We start from the raw sequence: 22,414 nt of genomic DNA on the forward strand, positions 1-22,414 counted from the left end.
TGTGCGGGGACTTGAACCCCAGACCTCTCGCTTGTCGGGCGAGCGCTCTACCACTGAGCTACACAGACTGTCCCTGATAAACAGGACTCAAGTCTGGTACTTATGGATATGAGCAGTCAAGGGTCAACAATCAAGTCCCCGCACAGGCAGGTATGTCCGAGTTTTTACTCTGGTAAAAAGTTTTTCCCCTGTATAGCTATCAAACGTTTTGTTCAATCAGTCAAGCGTTTTTGAAAGTCCTACTTTTGGTAGATGCTCTGGGTTGTCGTGTTTTCCTCTCTCACGTATCTAGTCATTTCTATGGATATATTTTTTTACCATTTTTCGCAGGTGCATGGTGGTTGGGCTTCGTCATAAATGGAATTCTTCTATTGGTTTTCACAATCCCCATGTTCTTCTTTCCCCGAATAATGAAAACCAATGAAAAGGAAGATACAAATGAGCTGACAGAGGTAAAAGAAGGTACTTCAAAGTTACAACAAGCTACAAAATTAACAGATATTTTCCGGGAGAGCGAGGAGAAAGGACTCACGGAAGTCGCCCGTGGTAAGTACAGGATTCAAAAGAAGCAACTCCCCTCCCTAAAATTACAAAACATTTCTATGTATAACTTGACAAAGATTTCGTTGATTTCAAAATTCGTTTCGAAGAATTTGAAAAATCGCCTTTTTTGGCACTTTCCTTAATTTGCTTTGGAATACAGGGGGGGGGTAAATATATGGCCAATTTCGAACATATTAACTTTGCAACCCCCCCCCCCCGAAAAAAACACCCACCATGCCCCCCCACCACCACCACCACCATCACTCATTTGGGCTATTTCCAATTTTTGCTCATGACGAGCTTCTTCTTGCTTGAGATATGCCCGGTGAATTTACAAGGTTGTCAGAAAACGTTTAAATGTCGGGTTATATAAAGGGTATATTAAGAGTATAAAACGTTTTCATAACCTTAAAAAACATTTTTGATAATCTACTGCTCAGCAAACAAAAATGTTTTACAGAAAATGTTTAAATGTCGGGTTATATAAAGGGTATAAAAACGTTTTAATAACATTCCAAAAACATTGTTGAAAAGTTGATACAAAACATTCTAAAGAGAATGTTATTTTGGGGTTGAAAAAATATTTTGCGAAAAATGTTTGACCAAAATATTTTCAATAACGTTTTAAAAACGTTTTCATGACCTTTATATAACCCGACATTTAAATGTTATTAAAAGGTTTTGAAAAAAAAAAAAACATTTTAAGAACATTTCTGTGTTTGCTGGATTCAAATATTTAACATAATGTTATTTAAGTATTGACACAATATTTGGCAAAAATGTTTGCAAAAATAGTTTACAATAACATTTTTGAAAACGTTTAAAAATATTGTTGTAGTGTGTTTTCATATAAAACGTTTTAAAACGTTATCATGACCTTTATATAACCCGACATTTTAATGTTATTAAAACGTTTTTACCTAAATCAAAAGCCAAAATATAACTTATTTAAAACGTTTTAAAAACGTTTTTGTGTTTGCTGGGTAGTTAGATGTCAAAATTAACGTTCCGTAATCAAGATATCGATAATGTAACAAAACAGGTTTTTGTCATGCAAGATTCTCGAAAATGTCCCCCCCCCCCCCAAACGGGCTTCTAAAATCTAATCGGTACTGCATTTGGTTCTCATAAATAAGAATCACTAAATGGTATCAATCCTGGATATTAATTACGGTCAGACTCGCTGTAAAAAAGGGGGCTGTAAAAAGAAAAAAACATTTGACCCTGTACTTATCTGCTTATGACACCTTTTAAAAAGTCGTCTTTAATTTTGATAAAAACATAGTGATCTGCATTTCTGGTTTGATTCATTTTACACAGGTTTGTTACCAGTTCTGAAGCGAGTTGGTTCCAATGTGACTTTATGGTGTTTTCTCATCTCGGCTCGTGTTTATCAGCTATAGGTGGTGGAGGTCTGGCTAACATTCCAAAATTTTTGGTATATCAATTCAACTTGAGCGTCTCCACTGCCAACTTAGTATTAGGTAGGTTGAATAGATTTCTGTTTATAATGCTCGCCCTACATGTCTTAGAGCACTTCGTTGCCGCACCCATACCTAACTAATTTACCTTTAAATTACTGTAAGATTTTATTGGCGTCATCACATCATTCTCGTTCATAATTATTTTCCATCGGTAGTCTGATTTAGGTCACAACTATTGAACATGTATTAATTCTATTTATTTTAATAATTTTACGATTTCTATTTTAACACAGCTGCAACATTCCCGTTGTCCATGATGTCACATTTTCTCTCCGCATTACTCATGCGCAAATTGAAACACGACTCGGAGAAAGCTTTTTCATTTGTTGTTGTGTTAAAAGTACTCGGTGCCATAATTATTGCTGGATGTCTCTTTGTCAAGTGTGCTACACCAGACATTGCTGGATACACTGTTTCGTATCAGGAGAGGTAAAGTACATTACAAGTGCCTTAAACAATATGTAACATTTCACTTCTTTTTATTCAGCCAAATCGATAGTAATAGTCTCATTAGTTAAATAGAGGCTACAGCAAATCCCATTTATTCGCCTCAAGTGAAGGTCACTTCATAGCAAATGTAAGCTCTTGCGCAATGATATCTAATGTAGGTAACTCATTGACCCATCTGGGTCACGGACACTTTTGTATGGCCAAATCCAATGAGGGAACTCAACTTGTGTCTGAGAAATACAAACGTTATATGAGCTAGCCTCCACCAGTAGCTACCAGTTTTTACCACGGGCGTCCCCTGGCACATCCCCAATTAATGGCCAAACATTTAATAATTCCATATTAAAATGTCTATGCGTGTACACAAGATAACACTTAAAAATGTATTGCATTTTACTAGTAAGGCCGAGTAAAAAAACCCACATGTTTCTCGTCCGCGCCCTCCTCCTTTTTTGAAGATTTTTCAAATGTCTTTTTATTTTGTAAACTTTCAGTTGTTGAAAAAGATGCTTCAGAAGTTGAAACTTATTTTACGGCTTTGTAAATGCATAATACATCATTTAAGAAGAGTTTTGTGATCACTGGGAGCCTACCTCTCAAAACAATAAAATAAAAGGGCCTCCTCCTTTTCTCAGATATCAATCTGTATATCGAATACCCAAAATATGGTGCCAAATATAGGTACTTAGCGTCGTTTTCCAATAAAAAAATTGAAAATAAAAAGCCCCTCATCCTCCTAATTTTTAAAAACCCGGACGAGAAACATATTTTTATTTTTACTTGGCCTAAGTAGGCTATGTTATAAATTTGACAAGAAGTTAAATTTGCCAACATGCTTCCAACATTTCCAAAATCGTTGTCGTCGTCATCAAATTCAGACGTTTTGTGTATTCTACCTCATTTAGGACTTCAATGGCAGACTCTTCGGAATGCTATGCTGACTGTTCTTGCCAAGACCAGGATTTCTTTCCTGTTTGTGGGGCAGATGGTATCACCTACACATCGCCGTGTGTTGCTGGTTGTACTTCTTCTAATATATCTTTTGGAATCGATGGGCAACAGGTAAGAATAACAACTTTTTTAGGTAAACGTTAAACAAATTGCAACAGACTTTTTTTCACCACAATGCATTTCTATAATATCCCTAGAATGACATACTAAAAGTCCCTAAATATCCAAGTGGTGGAAATGTGCCTAATCTGATCGCCGGGTAGGAAAAATGCAGAAAAATCATGTTTTTAATAATGTTACTTGTACTTTTTTGTTATTATTTTGATTAAATAAGAATCACAAAATGTTCTGGTATGTATGAACGGGATTCATTAATATATTTTCATGAATGCCCTCGGGCCGCAAGCAGCCCCTCGGGCATAAACAACCATTTAGTCATGAAAATATATGAATCCCGGGGGGGGGGTACTCAGAACAAATGGCCATACGGGGATGTGCCGCAAACATGGGTCGCATTTTCGGCCGCTTGGTATATCAATGACCCCTTATTTTTTCCGTTTTTTGTGGTATACGCATGGGTAGTAAGTTAAAATTGGTATTCAAATGGGGTCTAAATCAGATTTTGGTATATCAATGGGTCGAAAATCTTTAAACTCACTTGCATAAATTTCACGAAAATAAATTGTCTGATCGTCTCCAAATAAGGTACATCGCTATCCAAATAAGGCAAATCAGAACCATAAATTCAGAGCTGGGCAAATCAATTGATAGTCCGATTAGCAAACGTTGAGTTGTCATTGCAAACAGATGGCGACATTCTTCCGGTGTAGTATATGCGAGCCCAGCACTACTTCTGTTTACCCCGGCCAGTTTTGATAAATCACTGAAATTAATCGGTATCGAAGTTGCAACAGCAATTTTTTCATCGCTGTTTTTAAGTCAGTTTTGCCTCTCAGAACTCGGGATCGCAAAACTAAAGTAAATTAACTGCCGATTTTTAAATGCATCGAATCATATAAATAGGTTTTTTCAACAATCGGGTAAGTTTTTAGTGTAAATTTGAGTATTATTTTTGGTGCCGAATTCAGCTGACATGACTGTGATGACACGCGACAGCACTGCCAAAATCATACACGATCGATGTGCATGGGTCAAATTGATGTTGTTTTGGTTCGATAATTCAATGATAATTGCAATTGCATTGAACAAATATTAAATTCGTTTAAAATTTCATTAAAACATGAGTAGAAAGAAAAAGGTACCGTACAAAAAATATAAATAAAAAAAAATTTCTTCTATTGATTTTTTATTTTTAAATATTTTTCCGTTCTTCTTTCACCATGCAGGGTACAAATTTTATGATTGCTCATCCAATTTTTTTCACAGACATCTTCCGTCAATCGACTTACTTGCATGAACCAAAGGCCATGATGAGCGGGGGGGGGGGGGACACTGGCTGCGCCACTGTTTCGTGGTTTTTGTATGTTGTTAAATAAAATATAAATAAGTGCAAGAATCATCTTTCCCTACACAATACTTGTTACAAACTAGGCTAGATATCGGCCCCTACAAGACCAACGAACATAAATTGGGAAACTGAGAAAACAAAACAACAATAAATATATTTTGGATTTGTATGAGTTCATTACAAAATAAGGGGCGGTGCAACAATTGTGTACGCGGACAGGGTGGTGAATTCTCAAAATGTTCTGCCAAAATCGCTCCCCCCCTTTTGGCCTGCCAAAAATCTTTGCCCCTATAATTCACCACCCGGGGTACACATAATTAACGCCCCTAACAAACAAAATAATAATAATCAATAAATGATAGACCCTTGATAAATAGAATAAAAAATACAAAATACAGTAAACAAGAAATTAAAAACGTGATCTGAAAATTTTTTACGGTATTCTAAAAGTATAGTGGTATATGGATGGGTCAGTATATGGGGTTGGTATATCAATGGGTGGTATTTTTGTCTTTTCAACTGGTATAGTCATGGGTGTCTATTCTATGTTGGTATATATGCATCGGTAGTAAAAATCGGGTTTGAAGTGGTATAGACATGGGTACTACTTCAAAATCTTCGGAGGCACACCCCTACCCAAAAAAAATTTGAGTACCCCCCCGGGATATGAATGAACCCCTAATTTATACGTCATACATATTTATACATTTAGCTGTCTAACCGATAAAGATGGTTAATTGAATGGTATCTTCTTGAAATTAGAACATTTTCTGAGCCAGTTTGAAACATATCGATCGAGTAGTTAGGTTCAAAGTACACAGATCAATATGTTGGGGGTTTTTTGTTTGTTTTTTTTTTGTTTGTTGTTGTTATTGTTTGTTTTGTTTTTTTGGTTTTTTTGTGGGGTTTTTTGGGGGTTTTTTTGGGTTTTTTAAGAAATTCGGAATTTCATAAATGTATCGATTATAAATTCCCTGGCATCATAGTTAACGACCTAAAATGACAAAATATTTATGAATATGCAGTTTTCGCCAGTATGTTGCTAAAATACAATGCACTCATCACCTTGATCAAAGTGTTTCGATGTGTTCTTATATTCCCAGCATACACAAAACGTTTTCGTCATCATTCGCAAAAAGTTATAAAAAGGTTGTCAGAAAACATTTAAATGGCGGGTTATATGAAGGGTATATAAAGAGTATAAAACGTTTTAATAACATTAGAAAACATTTTTTGATAACCTACTGCCCAGCAAACTCAAAATATTTTACAGAAAACGTTTAAATATCGGGTTATGTAAAGGGTATAAAAACGTTTTAATAACATTCCAAAAACATATTTGAAAACTTGGTACAAAAACATATTTTTAGGTTGACAAATATTTTGCAAAACTGTTTGCCCAAAATATTTGCAATAACGTTTCCATGACCTTTATATAACCCAACAATCAAATGTTATTAAAACGTTTTGAAAAAAACATTTTAAGAACATTACTGTGTTTGCTGGGTGCAAATAATTTAACATAATGTTATTTAAGTGTTGACAAAATATTTGGCAAAAATGTTTGCAAAAATAGTTTCCATTACCTTTATTTAACCCGACATTTAATATATTAAAACGTTTTTACCAAAATCAAAACCCAAAATATAACTTATTTAGAACGTTTTTATGTGTTTGCTGGATTGTATAAAGTCCAGTCGATATGAAAAACTTTGATTATTTCTGTATTCGTTCTCTTATAGGCCGTTTATAACGATTGTTCCTGTGTAAGCGAAGTAGAAAGTAGCAGCTTCAGTGCGACACCAGGTTTCTGTGAGTCAGAAACATGTTATAATATGGTCATATTATGTCTAGCTCTAATCGTTATGGCAGTTTTCACAACATCCCTTGTAGTTCAGCCAATTACATACATTGTATTAAGGTAAGTAAAAGGGCTTTAATGGTGAACTTCCAAAAAGCACCCAATTCTTTAACGAGGGTCATTCAATAAGTTCTACCTTCAGTCTTATAACTGTAAATGGTAGCTTCTTCAAAGTCAGCATGATTATACATTAGAATGCCGCCTATATATGAGTGCAAGTGTATATTGAAACCTTTTTCAGATTTTTGTAGGTGACCTCAGAACCAAAATAAGATTTGATCACCGAAGACGGTAAAAAATCGTAGAACATTTACATGATGAAAATATGACTTTATCCCTCCTATCAGTTTAGCTCGATATGCATTATGCAAGTATTATGATTATGCATTTTATCTCTAAAAAAAACTGTCTGGTGGTCTTTCAGATCATGAGAATCTGCATGGGAACAATCTGTTTGAAATGACTTAAATTCTGTCTCAGAGCTAAAAGTTTTTAAAAAAGACACCCAATTGCTTTTTGTCTTCTTTCACTTACTATTTTCAAATTAGTTTGCTTGGTGTTCAGTTAACAAGAGTCATTTCCATAGCAGGCTTTAAAAAAGCTTCCAGTTAGCCCTTTTTCTAATACAGGCAATTTCGGCATAAATGACTTTTGAACATTTTTAAGAAATACATTAAATTTGATTACAGTTCTTATTTGCTGTTTTCTTTTCTTTGCTATAAAACAATGATTTTTGTTGGAGTGAACCAGCTTTTTTTAAAATTATACAATTTTTGTATCTACGTTGAAATTTCAACCTGATTTTAACTAACCTCTAGGTTGAAATCAGGTTAGGTTGAAACTTCGACGTTGTGTGTCAACGTCGAAATCCTAACCTGTGCCCACTGGGTACAATTTCGAGTCCAAATAATACAAATGCATACAAATACAATATTATAAGTACAGTATGATAAAAGCAAGCACAACAACATGGTGATATGTGACCGAGGAAAAATTACAGGCCCTTGCATTCAGTAAGATCGACCGTAAAACAGCATTGATGCAAGTGCCGCCTCCGTAAAATCTTCTATGGTAGCAGCTTTGATGATAAAAATTTTATGCAGAGCTACACTTTTACCTTGCTTTTATATCTTTGTTAGGATTTGCGACGATGATGACCGTCCTGTGGCACTCGGTCTTCTCAGTGTGGTTCAAAAGATTATTGGTAGGTATTTTGTGCCCGAATATTCTACATTCTTAAACACTTGAGAGCGTTCCTGCAATTTTATTGGTTCTTACCCAGCTTTACCCGTGTGATATGACACGATATCACTCGGCTCAGCGCGTGTGCGTCGACGCGATACGCGTACTCGCTATTTGGACCAATCAGAGGCGCACAGCAACAACGGGACTGATCGATTTTAAGCCCTAGGTAATTCCTTGCAAAATGTAGGATTTAATTTGATTAAACTTGTATGATATTTTTATTTGAATTGAAGTGTTTAAGAATGAGAATAAAGGTATTGTTTTTTAGCCGCTGTCGTGCATCTATCGTCTCATATGACACGGGCGACATCACTATTTTTGGCGTAAAACAACTCGGCTTCGCCTCGTTGTTTTACTTAAAATAATGATGTCGCCCGTGTTATATGAGACGATAGATGCACTCCAGCGGCTAAAAACAATACCTTTATTCTCTAATTTTTGCATCTCTTTGAAGCAAGTCGTAGAAACTTACTACTTAATGTCTAAAACAACGTTTTAAAATAACTTAAATTAATCTTGCAGAGTTTTCAGCTTTTAGAAAATAGTAAATATGTACCCTGATGGTGTAAAAATTATCATCTTCATCTTCCTCCTCCTCATCCTCATCATCATCATCATCATCATCATCATCATCATCATCATCAATGTCATCATCATCATTGTCGTCGTCAATTGTTTTAAACAGTAGTATTAAGTATCATATGTATTTTTTCATCACTCTTGAAACGCATTCACCAGGATCGTTTGATTCCTGCCAGGAACCTTGTTCACTCTCACTGGTCTGTTGTTTGTAGATGTTTTTAGAACCGGCAACACTTTTGTCGGGTGTTGATGACGTCACCAAACTTCCTTGTTGTTGATTATTTATTTTGATATTGTAAGTCATATTGTCGCTACATAAGCTCAACTCTAAACAGTTGGATGAGGTGAAATAATCATAGGAAGATGAGTGTCAAATATTGCCGTGATAGTATGCGAATCCACTAGTTCTTCAACAGCTACGCATGGCGAAATTAGCGATTTTGTTCGAGATAGGCCGAGCGACTTAGGCTAAGCACATCACCTGAACGATATGAGATACCACATCGTTTCCGTTCATTATAGCTGAAATGACATGTTTTTCGATCTGCGCATGCTCATTGCTAACATCCCATGTGATCATCCCATATGTTGAGGGGCGTTCAGAGAGAGTTTCCAGAGTTTTAAGAAACATGGCTTTTCCACCAAGGTAACCGCTTCTAAACACATCTAGAAACAACAGACCAGAGTGACCTGACCGGAATTACAATGTTTCTGTGTAAGTATCAGTTTTTTTGGAACTGAAAAAGAACCTTACATGTATTATTTCATTCTTATTTTCAAAGGTATAATTCCCGCTCCCATATATTTCGGAGCAATAATTAACACAACCTGCCAACTTTGGAAGACGACTTGTGGAGAACGGGGTAACTGTTTGATCTATGATATGGATAAATATCGTTTGTATTTATTTGGTTTGTTGACCGGATTATTTGCACTGAGTGCAGTTGCTGCGGCCTTTGCTCGCTTCACGCTTCGATCGGCTTTACAGTCTTCAATAAAGGTAAGAGCCCGGGGTAAGAGTACAAAGAACCGGTGGATAATTCGAATAACCGTTTACCCGCATGCGAGTCGTGAGCCGACCACACTCAATTATCCAAAATGCATTTATTCCAATGTTTATGTAGCCGACAACGTTATGGTTGTGTTACGAGTCGTACTTGACTCAAGGCCAAAATCACCTTTTACCCAAATTCACACGAATGCACAACACAATACAATGTTCTGGACGACTGATGTAATATATCCTTATTCACTTGTCCTGCGAAAATCAGCGAAATCCAGTGTACACTTGCGTAACTTATAAATATCCTTGCGTATGAAATCCTCACACAAAAATGGCGTTGCTTTCTCCAAACCGTTATCTCCTTGCGCTGCTTTCTCCAAACTTAACTCCTTGCGCTGCTTTGGTGCTATTTCCACCTTTCACACAATATCTTCAGGAAGCAGGACTGCGATGCAGTTGTCCCCACTTATATTGACAGTTGCGTTGAATCAAAACACCAGACTTCAGCAAGTCGACAGAAGAATATATATTCCTTTCTTTTAAGAAGTACGTTCTTTGACGTATTCTAGATCTTCTCCGACAACACTGGCAAATAGTAGTACTTCGACTACATAAAATATTTCTGGTTTGCAATTTCCTTTCTTTGAAGGAATTGGACTGTAAGCATATTAGCTAGCTAGCCCAGATCAACACTATCAACTGTGTCAATAATTGTGTTTACATTTTCTTATATATCAAGCACTGGAAAAGCCCCATTCTATCAATAGGCTATTACTACCTTCACACTATTCTGCAGTCTGGGAAATTCCCAAGTCTTAATTATAACATTAACCTTTCACATTTCATCACTTCCTGAGGGGAATCCCCTGACATCACTTCCTGAGGGGAATCCCGTGACATCATCTTCACTTTACAATCTCTAGGGGTATTCCCATATGATCCAAAATTAGAAATGATTCGATTTGTTTTTGATCAAGTTGATGCAAGAAAGGGGAATCCCTAAAATGTCTCATAAAATAGATTTTAATTGTAAACAGAGATAAATCATCAAATTAAATTACTCAGGGCACATCACAGTTGTTACTTCAACAAATCATTTAAATACCCAGAATGTTTGTTCAGACACACGGCACTCTGTGCAAACTGCCTATACCCATTTGGAGTCCCCTCGCCGTAGTATCGTGATGACAATACAATGGGATTGTGATTTCTGTACCATCGGACAAGTATGTGTACGTCACGAACGGTGAACTGTTTGTGACGATCACCTTTTTGTACCGCGGCCAGCAAAGCTGGCCGCGGTACTTATTAGTTGGATATAAAAAATTGCTGTTTCTAGGCTATGTATGAAACAGAAATTCATGAAGAAAGCACGTACCTGAATCAAGTTGTTTTTATGATGTTTTATGCTTGTAATGTGTAAACATATAACTTGTGGTTGAACGGATATCAGAAATATTGTGTTGATTTTGCATGGTAAGGTAAAATAGGTATATGTTTTAGGAAAATAATTTTTCTGAATCTAGACTAGGAAGTTTTGCTGGTTCTCTTCACTAGAACACTTATCTTGGCAGGCTATGGGATCATGTGGGCAGACACACCGGGTACCATACATGCTTTGTGTGAGTTCAGTATCTCAGTGTGTTGTATGGTATGTGATCCAATATCTCTGGTGAGAGCTACCTGCTGAGTTATGATGACATATTTAATTTACACATCTTACTCTATTCATGTTCCTAGTGGTCTGTCTGTGGTGGTCTGTTATCTTAATAGGCCTATGTGTTGGATAATTTTCAACTACATGTAACATGTTTGACCATGCAACATGCAGTAAACATGGTAAAAGTTGAATCCTCACATCGAAGACCTGTAGGCCTATTAATAAATAAGCAAGATCACTGAATATTGGAAATATGTACATTTCCTGGTAACACGATGATGACCAAAAGCTATTGATGCACACATCACCTTCAAATATTTGGGTCTATTTTTATGATGACAAATATGTCACAACTAGAATGAAGCTTAGGGCATAGGTCCTAAGTAATGATTGAATTTTGTTACTTAGAATATTGGCTATCTTTTAGAATACCCTACCACTTTTTACATTCACAGTGTGGCTTTAAAGGTGCTATTTTTGGGTTAAGTTTTCGAAAAATAATATTTCTCGAAATTTTGCTTGTTACTTTGTATGCTTAAATTCTCAAAAACAAAAAGAGCTATGAATGAATTAATCTATAATATAGACCCTAAGGTGCGAACGTCGGTTGTTTTTTAGGCCACAAGACCATTTAGCAATCCATGTATGTGGGGTATATGTGTAGGGGTGTTTGTACCCTAACAGTGTCTGCTTCCTACTCATGCCATCCAAACCTGGTGATAATAATATTTGAGTAGGAGGACATGTGAATTAGCTTCAACTAGGAATAATCCTTTTCACCAATAGGCCCTACCACCAATCAACCAGTACTTCCCACCATCCAAAATCTCCCTATTTTGCCAGCCAACAATATCACATAATTATCAGAGATTACCCCATATGTTTAATTGCAAGCATCCAACCAAGGCCAATCAATTAGATGTACATCCTTGAATCACAATTGTCATTTTAAAACCATGTCTCGCCTGTCAAATATTACACATTACAAGCATCTTTCAGAAGGATTATTTAATCGTCACATGAAATCATTCCTGTCCCGGTACATCCCTTTTTAAAGGGTTTTTTATTGTACAAATCACAGAACAGAGATCGGACACCGACAAGCTTAATAATGGGCATAATTTGTTACGTCACCCAATCTTATCTAATTACTATGCAAGATCACCTTTTTGTCTGCGCATGACAGGCCCTTACACTGTCCAATAGTGTCCAGCTCTTAGACAAGGTCCTGCTTTTACGCTCTCCGAAATTATGAGATCGGAATGTTCGTCTCTCATAAATAATGCACTTTCACAGAAAGCAAAATCAGGCCTTGCCGTCTAGATTTTAAAGGCGAGTGGTCAATCACTCTCTAGTATGATGCTAGGCGAGTCGAGTCGAATCTTTCTCTAGTATGTTGTGGTCGAATCACTCTCTTGGTCTGCATTGGCGTCGATTTCTTTTTGACAGGGGGGTTGTGTGAGTGTTGGAAAACTTAGTGAATCATGCAGCACTTTTGACGGCATAATATAGTAATGGGCGAAGGGCGCGAAAAAATGCCATATTGAAGCTACACTGGTGAAATGTGGTGCAGAGTGTGGTGCAGAAGTAGAATAAATTCGCGCGAAACGCGCAAAAATGAGCATTTTTAGGCTAAAATTGCCAAATATGAGGTTATAGTTGGTTCAGAAACCCACATAGAGGCGTCAACATGAGGAGGGATGGTTGACAAACCATCCCCTATAGGCCTACAAATATGGCGGGGATTTATCACATAGAGGCGTCAACATGGAAAGGGGTGATTGACAGACCATCCCTTTATAAAAAAAAATATGTTAATATGGGGGAGGGGAATAAATGTATGGACCAGTAAATTTAACTTCATCAAAATTAAATGCCAATCCTTATTTTGTGATAAAATTATTGGAATTCTAAACTTAAATCATTGTTAGGCCTTTGGATATGTTGGGATTAAGTTATGTTCTTGATATGGCCGGAATGTTTTCTCTTACCATTCATTCCGTTTAACAACTAATTGCCGCAGACAAATGAATACATGAATCCAAAACCCACCCAAGTCCATGGGAAGTGATTTTGAGAAAAAAACCTGTGTATCATTTTAATTCCTTCAGTTAGCTTTACCTGGTCAATATGGTAAGTTGTACGTGCAAATGGATGGGTTAAACTGTAATAGGTATGACGATTAGCATTTCAAGGACTTCGTGGGGTTCATTTCAAATTCTGGACTTGGGTGGTTTTTTGAATCATATACAAAGACAATAATGTTGGAATGAGATTACCACTAGTAAGATAATACAAAATAAAGCACACAGTTATGTATAATGTTGATAAGCATTCTGCCATGTAATATAAACCACACACTTTCCTTGATTAAACCCATTTTTTTTTTCAAAAGTCACTCTCCAGCAATGAATGTGTTACAAGTGGTCTTTTATACATACTGGATTTCAATCAATGTGTTACAAGACTCAAATCATGGACTTGGGTTGATTCTTTCATACATGCTATTTTTCACATGCTCAATAGACACAGAGGATGAATTTGAGTTGTTTTTTCATACATATGACAGGCCTATGTATAGCAACACTTTCCCATGCTTAACTCAATTTGGCCACAGTATGGACTTGGGTGGCTTTTGTATTCATATATTCAAATATAGCTTCCTGAACAAGGTCGTCTGATCTGGATCATCAAACTTGTTATCTAGGTGACATAGAAACAATTGTTAAGAAGAATATTAAATCCTGGACCTGTAACGAAAACCGTATAAAGAAACCTAATTTACTTCATTGCATATGTTTATTATTCAAAATGTCTGTTTTTTATCATGTTCATTTTCACAGAAACAGCCAATACAGGAAGATACAGAGAATGCTGACGCAGAGAAATATACCAACAATAACCCTGCACTCTAAATTTTGCAACGGATAATGTTGGCCTAATTGTGAACAAATAGTTGAACCGTTTGTTGCACTGTCTTGATGCTACGTACTATAAACCTGTGTACATACAGTGCTTATATGACAATATAAATCCAATAAAACAGCCATAGGTGTCAATTGTCTTTTGGAAAAAGGCTCGTAATTGGTAAAAGTAATTTCTTTGCTATTTTTATTGCACTAACACATAATTGTCCCAAAAATCCAAACGCATACTTTCGGGAGAAAGTTAGTGTACTAATACATAGTTGTCCTGAAAATACATGGTGTATTAATTTGTTTAAAGAGCAAAGAAATTCTCTTCTAACAATTCTTACGAGCCCTTTACCAAAAGACTAATTTTGAAACATATGGCCATTTAATGGTAATTATCTTAAAGCACTGCATGTACACAGGTTTATTCAAAGTACGTAGCATCAAGAGAGTGCAACAAACGGTTCAACCATTTGTTCAGAGCTATATTAACCGTTGCAAAATTTAGAGTCTGGTTATATTGTTAACGCAGACCAAGTAACATCATTCCAAGGTATCAAGCCTTGCAAAATGGACCGATGTAGGGCTTCCAAGAATTCAAAAAGTGGTGGTGGTTGTGGTGTTGGCATGGTTGGTGTTGGTGGTTGTTGGTGTTGCTAAGTAACGGTTATTTCTGAGTGGGGAAACTAAAATATATGTGGTCTTCGAATAATAGGAATAGCGAAGTACCACCCGCCTGGACGAGAACATTTTTATTGCAAAAAGCAACGGAAATGGAACATTTTTCTTAACTTCAGAAATTGTAAGGGAATACTTAGGGGCCGATAACTAATAAACATGACGTCACCCTCATAACCAAAGTGCCTGAGTCATTATTACATATTTCTCATTTGCAATTTTGATTTTCTGAGCAATAAACCCATAGTTAATAAAATTTCCAGCCGCATTCTTCATTAACTTGTGGAATACATCAAAAGAGATGAATTCCACAAGTTAATGAAGAATGCGGCTTGAAATTTCATTAATTGTGGGTTTATTACTCAGAAAATCAAAATTGCAAATGAGAAACATGTAATAATGACTCAGCACTTTGGTTATGAGGGTGATATGAAGATGATTAAAGAACATTTCCAAAATACAAAAACAAAACAAAAAAGTAGGTTTACAAATATACGGACCTGTCATTTAGTACCCAACATTGTATATTTGAACAATTCTTTTTTTCAGTTTATTCACAGATTTCATTTTAATAATCTCGTTTAATGTAAATAACGTAATATTTCCCAAATTTTAAAACTTATTGTTGGAATATTGCTACTAATTCATTAGTCCCAAAATAATTCACGATGCAAGGAAGAAGATAATAAAAACCTGGTAGAAATGTCTTTGTAATTATCAATGATTATAGCTTACTACTTGAAACCTATTTGTTTTTGAAAGATTTATATACATTCCCACTACATATTATTACTAGTGCCTGATTTTAAGCATTCAAATTCTTGAACAAATATTGTATATTGAATTACGATTTAAAGCATCATTAATTTGATCTCGTGCGATAGCTGGTAATGTTTGAATATTTCTATGGTTCAGTCATATGTCAGGGAAGTGCCACTACGACTCATAAGCCTCCTCCCTTGTAAGTTTGGTACCAATATTTTGTAAATAAGGCTAATAACTGATGATATACTCAACATGTTTGTACACCCCTGGTGGGTTTTAAAGAACAAAATAAACAAAATAATACAAACTTGGATCTGTTTACTTATTTCTAAGTCCTAATACCAGTATTAATTTTGTGTGAAAACGTGACAAATTTTTCTCACTGCGGTGGTCTTTTTAAAGACATTTCTTGTTTAACATAATTATACTGTAGCGAGATTAGTCTTCAACGGGTAAATAGCCTAGGAGCAGCAAGAGGTTTTGAAAAATGGTTGAGTTCAACACCCATGTCTACACACAGCTGGGCGCAGCAGTTACGCGAACTGCGCTTTGCGTTTGCGTGAAGACGCGTGCTTTTGTGAATTTACGCGTGCGTAAGTTGGAACTTTATTGACTCGCGCAGTAACAAAAACCGAATAATTCCCGCCTATTAAGAGCTGATTTAGGGGTTCATACATACTCACGATATAACGACGTTTCTGATTGGATTTGCGCCCATTTTTGCTGGTCATAAATACCGTTTATGACCAGTACGCAGGGCATAAACAAGCTGCGTCACGCAGCGTTGGAACCCAATTAACACGATCCACGATTTGCTAGTGTTGCGTACACGCGAATGTCACCGCGCCCATACCACGCGGAGCGCAAAAGATGACGCGTATCACGCGTTGACTCCCGGCCGTTGACCTCATGAGCCGTGCTGCTTCCTGCAAGTAGGCCTACTCATTTTCAAGGAAAACGGCATGGAAATGTTATTTAAACTTGTAAACCCTTATTAATTTCATCTGTATTGAATTGCTAAGAATGTTGGGTATGTATGAACGGGGTTCATTCATAGGATTGAGGGCATGATCGCTGTTTATGCCCTCGGCTCACGCCTCGGGCATAAACAGCGATCCTGCCCTCAATCCTATGAATGAACCCCTAATTCATTCATATATTTTCATGACTAAACGGTTGTTTATGCCCGAGGGGCCGCTTGCAACAAACAACATTTTGTGATTCTTATCTCATCAAAATAATAACAAAATATAACAAGGAACATCATAAAAAACGATGAATTTCCTTCGTTTTCATTACCCCGAGATCGCACATCCGGGCCACCACTCTAGACCAATCACGCGCGCCGTTATATAGCGAGTATGTATGAATTAACATATAGATCACTGCTATAATGAAAGACAAAGATAAGGAGAATTTATCGCGTCTGACGTCATCTGTCAATCAAACTCGAGCACGGTTTGTTTACAAGACAAGTGTCGTGATGATGACTTGCTGAACGCGGATTTATAACCGAGCGCCTTATTGTTAATTTTGCACCTTTCGACATGCAAACCATCTCAAAAGTTAGGTCTTTATAGTAGGAAACTTTCATAACAGAAGGCACAATGTCCACAATGCCTAGAAAAGCTGCTTTTTGCCTTGTAAAAGTACGTAATATTTCGCCATTTGCTGCTATTCCTTTTCTCCGATCAGCACCAGATAGATCGGTCTTCCTTTTACGCGCTGATTAACCTATGTAAACCAATCAAGGATCGTAATTGACAGTGACATCAGACGAGATAAATTCTTTTTATCTCTGTCTTTAGAGGGGTAGTGGACTCTGGACTAATGGTAATCATTGCCGTTGCCATATTAGTTAATAATTATGATTATGCTACCAGGGAAATTTTATTTGATTTTACTCAATATACTACAAGATGATACGATCGATTGTAAGCTTGTTAACACCATTTAAGATATCCCAAGTGCAACAAGCGATTTCAAAGGAAGTTTATTGACCCAATTAGAGTGCTTCGTAGTAGTAGCCGCCAGTCTTCGCGGTGACGAGTGCTCTGATAATGAGTGTTACACATCGTCATCATCCCTATATCTTCGTGTCAAAAATTGCCGTGATAGTACAGCGAATCCTCTCGTTTTTCAACAGCTACGCATGGCGATTTTGTTCGAGATAGGCCGAGCGACTCAGGCTAAGCATACCATGACTATCATATGAGATACCACAGAGTTTCTATATTCTACACATTATTACGATTTGTGCATGCTCTAGTACCCCATATGATGTTTCTATTACAAGAAAAATCGATTTGTTTTCAGGTAAAACCAGGGTTTTGTTTTCAGTACACTAACTCGAAAAGCAATACACTAATTAGCGGGGCCTTGCCAGTCTGCCGCCTGGACAACCAATTCTTTAGAAATGCTTAGTCGCGCTAAAAGTCGATCGATACATGTAAAAATCAGCACAATTCAGAGATACACCTTTTTGCTATGAAATTAATTTTCTCGGTCAAATATAAAGCAATATTTTTTTTTCTTCAGTAATGTCAGTTAAAAACTTGGTGCTTGGATATACATTTTTTTTTAAATCCTGGTGTTAAAATTAAGCATCAAATTGTGTCTTTTAGTGTGATATTTTTGATTTTTATAGGCCTTGAATTCGCCTGCGAGCTTTTTACGGAATTCATGTTTTAGCGTCTCAAACTAACATAGTTTGCTAAAGAAAGATATTTCCCACCTCTGTAAAGCACATCGTGTGGGTCTATATGTTATAGTTTTGTCAGAATTTCCGTTTTGTTTTACCCTTTTTCCATTCATGATCCGAAAATGTCAAACTAAGTAAAAGTAGGCAATGGTGAGTACTTTTATCTCGAGAGCAACCAGCATAAATAGTCGATATTTCCTTTGTTGTTATCCAGGTCAATTTTTCATTGAAAGCAAATTGCCCGACCAGCGATTAAATCCCCAATTGGGTGTTCTGGTTAAACATGATCAGTAGGAGCGCTATAGGTCTGGGAATTTCTTTGCTATATTGAAGTTCTGGCAACACTATAGCCATGCCGGTATTCCTATTAAACCCAGGGATATCGATCCACAATGCTAGTACTAGCCTTTAGATTTCACGTGTTGATTTAGAAATTTTTTCAGCCGACAGTGAAAGATGGTGAAATCAAAACGGAAATTCTGACAAAACTATGATATATAGCTCACGGTGATGTGCTTTAGAAAGTTGGGGAAAATCCTTCATTAGCGAACTATATTACTTTGAAAAGCTAAAAGGTTGATCAAGAAAAAGCTCGCGGCCCGAGCTGAAGCCTATAAAAATCGAATATCTTACACTAAATGACTGAATTTCAGGCCTAAGTTTAACACAAGAAATAAAAAAAAATCAGTATCAAGCATTATAGTTTTTCCAGCCATTTACTGAAAAAATGAAAATTATTGCTTTTCATTTGGCTGAGAAAAAATTTTACACTGAAAAGGTGTAACTCAAAATTTTGCTCATTTCAACACCAATTTCGATCGTTTGTATTGCCTCATTAAATGACTGAGTGAGCCTTGCAGAACAAAAGAATCTGTTGTGCAGGTAGCTGACTGTTGCAGCTTGCTGTGGATATCTTTTACTGCATTTTATAAGTAAAGATTTTGCGAATTACAATTATACTTTATAGGTATAAAGGAACACGTTTAGCCCATTCAGTTAAGTTCCAGGTGCAAGTCCTATAACACAATGCATATGTAAACTTTCTTTATCTGTGTCAATAATAGAATATTGATTTCAACGGAGTATAGAGCTGTATGGAAAAAATATTTATAATACAGGGTGTTGACACTGTGTGTTAAGTCATACATTGTTGGTCGTTGTTCTATTGTGTCCGATTTGAGCGCTGACATATTGGGAAATGTTGCCAATCAATATTCATGAAGTCGTGCGATCGACACCTACAGCTGTTCAATTGGGCGACTTTATTGTTAGGTGCTTTTATTCATACATTGGGCGTATCGAGCTGCATCGGTTGGTCCGCAATTATATTTAATATAGTATTATAGACCTACAAGTATTATTTGCTTTGCTTTATTGATTGATTCAGAAATAGTATGGCTATATGCTTCTCGAGTTATTAGCAAATATATCACATTTGAGGTCCAGGGTAGACTCGCTTGCCAGTCCTATATACGGGTGCTCATGTAAATTATTATGGTAGGCCTATATATGATAAAACACGATGTGGACCGCGGCTAATGTCCTTAAAAATACTACAGTAGGAGCGATATCATAATTACTTCAAATCCTTATATGTAGGCCTATTGGCAAACATTGTGTAGATTCTTATATCCGCCACACAGAGCGCACACTTTGCCCACAGATATGTGTTCCAATAGCTGTGCTTTGCCTATGCTGCTGAACTGTCCGTAGCGAAATGGTAGAGCAAAGCGTGTTCACTGAGTATAATCAAATGAGCGCACAGACCAATTTGGGCGCTGCAATAGGTTTGTATTGTAGGAGAACCTCTGTTTTGTGTACATGCGACAACTCAATCACACCCTTGGGTTGGATTACAACAAAGGGTACCTCTCGCTTGTGTAGACGCTTTCACGTGACTTTCGTTTCATCACTTATTGACAGTAGCCTGCCTATTATCAGTCCCAGAACAACGCCAAATATGGATTAAAAGACCTTTGACCTTGGATGTACAACAGCATGTTATGATCTAATGGGAAACTGTGCACATCAACAAACACCATTTCTATCAAAAAGGCAACGGCCGATATAATTTGAAACCACATAAATTACTAGAGTTGGTTCTTCTCTTGGATTTGGACCAAGCTTTAGAATATCGAATGTTGCGTTTTGAAATAAAACAAACCAGAAATTTATCACCCATTGTAAAGATATGGAACATGTACCGAATACATGTACATACATTGGCTGACCTTGTGGATTTCCTGGCCCAGCCATGCTAACCACATAAGGAGATTATACGATTAAGCTAGTGCAGCTATTGTCATAGCAGGGTATTATTATGTAATACTCCTGATCCATATTTGGCGTTCTCTTGGACTGATTATAGCGTTAATACCATACGCTGTCAGGTCAGTTACCGATTTAATGGCGGAAGCCCTTTGTCTCAAACAAAAGGTACCTCCCGATGAATAACGTTTCGGAAACTCAAATAGGCACAAAGGAACAATAGGCGTTACGTAATCTATTTCCTCTCCTTTCTATATTAGCTCCATGGTCGCCGATACATTGTCATGCATACGTCAGTCAGTGACCGTTAAGGGGGCGCAACACTATCACTACGCATTTTATGTAAGAACGAAATTCGGCTAATATAGTCCATTAAGTCAATCAATCAATCAGATTTATTTTATTTCCATCAAAATTACAACAAAATACAATAATTATAAAAAGTACAACACGATGGAGGAGGTACAACGATAAGCGAAGCCTGTAAATGCTGCACCCCTGTATAATTAAATTACACAAATTAAAACAGAACAAAAACAAACGAGGATCTGTAGCCAAAAAATTTAAACACAAATATAATGAATCAATCAATTTAAATATAATATTGTACTATAATCATGAGTATTTAACATTAACATATAGCAAATTACAAACACTGATATAAAGCATAAAAGCAATGATAAACAACTTTGAGATGACATATTAAGTGGAGGCAATGATTTAACAGAATGATTAACAGAAATATTACACTATAATAATGAAGCAAAACAAATCTCATAAGGTATTTGATTCCAAATTTTTGGACCATTTGAGACAACAGTACTTGTTTTGTGCAGTTGGTAATTATGCTTATTTCTAGTATTATAACTGTGAATATCCTTAAGACTCTTAAACATAGCATCAAATGATTTTGGTAACATACCTTGGGTATACTTATACATAAAAATAGACAACTCTTTCTTGTACATATCAAATATATCAAGAACATTGTATTTATCAAAAGTGGTCTTGAATGGCTTAAATACGGACTATGAGATATTATTCTTAAAGCTCTTTTTGTAGCTTAAATAATTTGTTCAGATATGCCTTGTTTGCATTTCCCCAAAGTAAAATACCGTAATTAAAATAGGGTACAACTAGTGAACAGTAAAGGTTGTACAAAGTTTGTTCGGGTAAATAATGCTTCACCTTGTTCAAAACGCCAATATTTCGAGAAGACACATTACAAATATTAACAATCTGTTTCTTCCAAGAAAGATTTTCATCAATAGTTAGACCCAGGAATTTGGCTTCTTTAACACGAGCCAGTTTACAACCATCTAAAGATATTACAATATTATTGTCATTGATTTCCTTGGTTTTGGACACAGTACCTAAAAACATGAGATTTGTCTTTTTTGCATTGAGTGAAAGTTTGTTAGCTTTGAACCAGTTAATTACCTCCCTCAGCTCATTATTAATTACATTACAGAGTTCATTAATATTTTCATGTGAGTAGAAAACAGTGGTATCATCAGCGAATAAAATAAATGATAGTAATTCAGATGTGTGAGCTATGTCATTCATATAGATGATGAAAAGCAGAGGACCCAATATTGATCCTTGTGGAACGCCACATAAAATCGGTTCATAAGATGAGACTTCTGAATTGTATGACACATATTGTTTTCTCTCAGAAAGATAATTTGAAAACCATTGAGATGTTACTCCTCTAAAACCATAGTGTTCCAGTTTGCTTATCAAAATATTATGATTTATGGTGTCAAATGCTTTTGACAGGTCCATAAAAATACCAGCTGTGTGTTTCTTTTCACTACTTGCATTTTCAATGTCACATACAAAA

General features: G+C 36.3%; 1 protein-coding gene across 1 annotated transcript in view; it reads left to right on the top strand.

Annotated features, from left to right (window-relative positions):
• LOC140166713 (solute carrier organic anion transporter family member 2A1-like) overlaps positions 1 to 15,867 on the top strand; it is a 45,267-nt gene extending 29,400 nt beyond the window's left edge. The window contains exons 6-13 of the mRNA XM_072190213.1: positions 331 to 550; positions 1,864 to 2,027; positions 2,261 to 2,456; positions 3,383 to 3,539; positions 6,639 to 6,817; positions 7,897 to 7,961; positions 9,367 to 9,584; positions 14,091 to 15,867. Coding sequence (XP_072046314.1) covers positions 331 to 550; positions 1,864 to 2,027; positions 2,261 to 2,456; positions 3,383 to 3,539; positions 6,639 to 6,817; positions 7,897 to 7,961; positions 9,367 to 9,584; positions 14,091 to 14,162 — 1,271 coding nt within the window. The 3' untranslated portion in view covers positions 14,163 to 15,867. The remainder of the gene's footprint in view (positions 1 to 330; positions 551 to 1,863; positions 2,028 to 2,260; positions 2,457 to 3,382; positions 3,540 to 6,638; positions 6,818 to 7,896; positions 7,962 to 9,366; positions 9,585 to 14,090) is intronic.
• Positions 15,868 to 22,414: the final 6,547 nt, after the last annotated feature.

The sequence above is a fragment of the Amphiura filiformis genome, chromosome 12 (assembly GCF_039555335.1).
Source record: "Amphiura filiformis chromosome 12, Afil_fr2py, whole genome shotgun sequence".
In the NCBI taxonomy this organism is placed as follows: Eukaryota; Metazoa; Echinodermata; class Ophiuroidea; order Amphilepidida; family Amphiuridae; genus Amphiura; species Amphiura filiformis.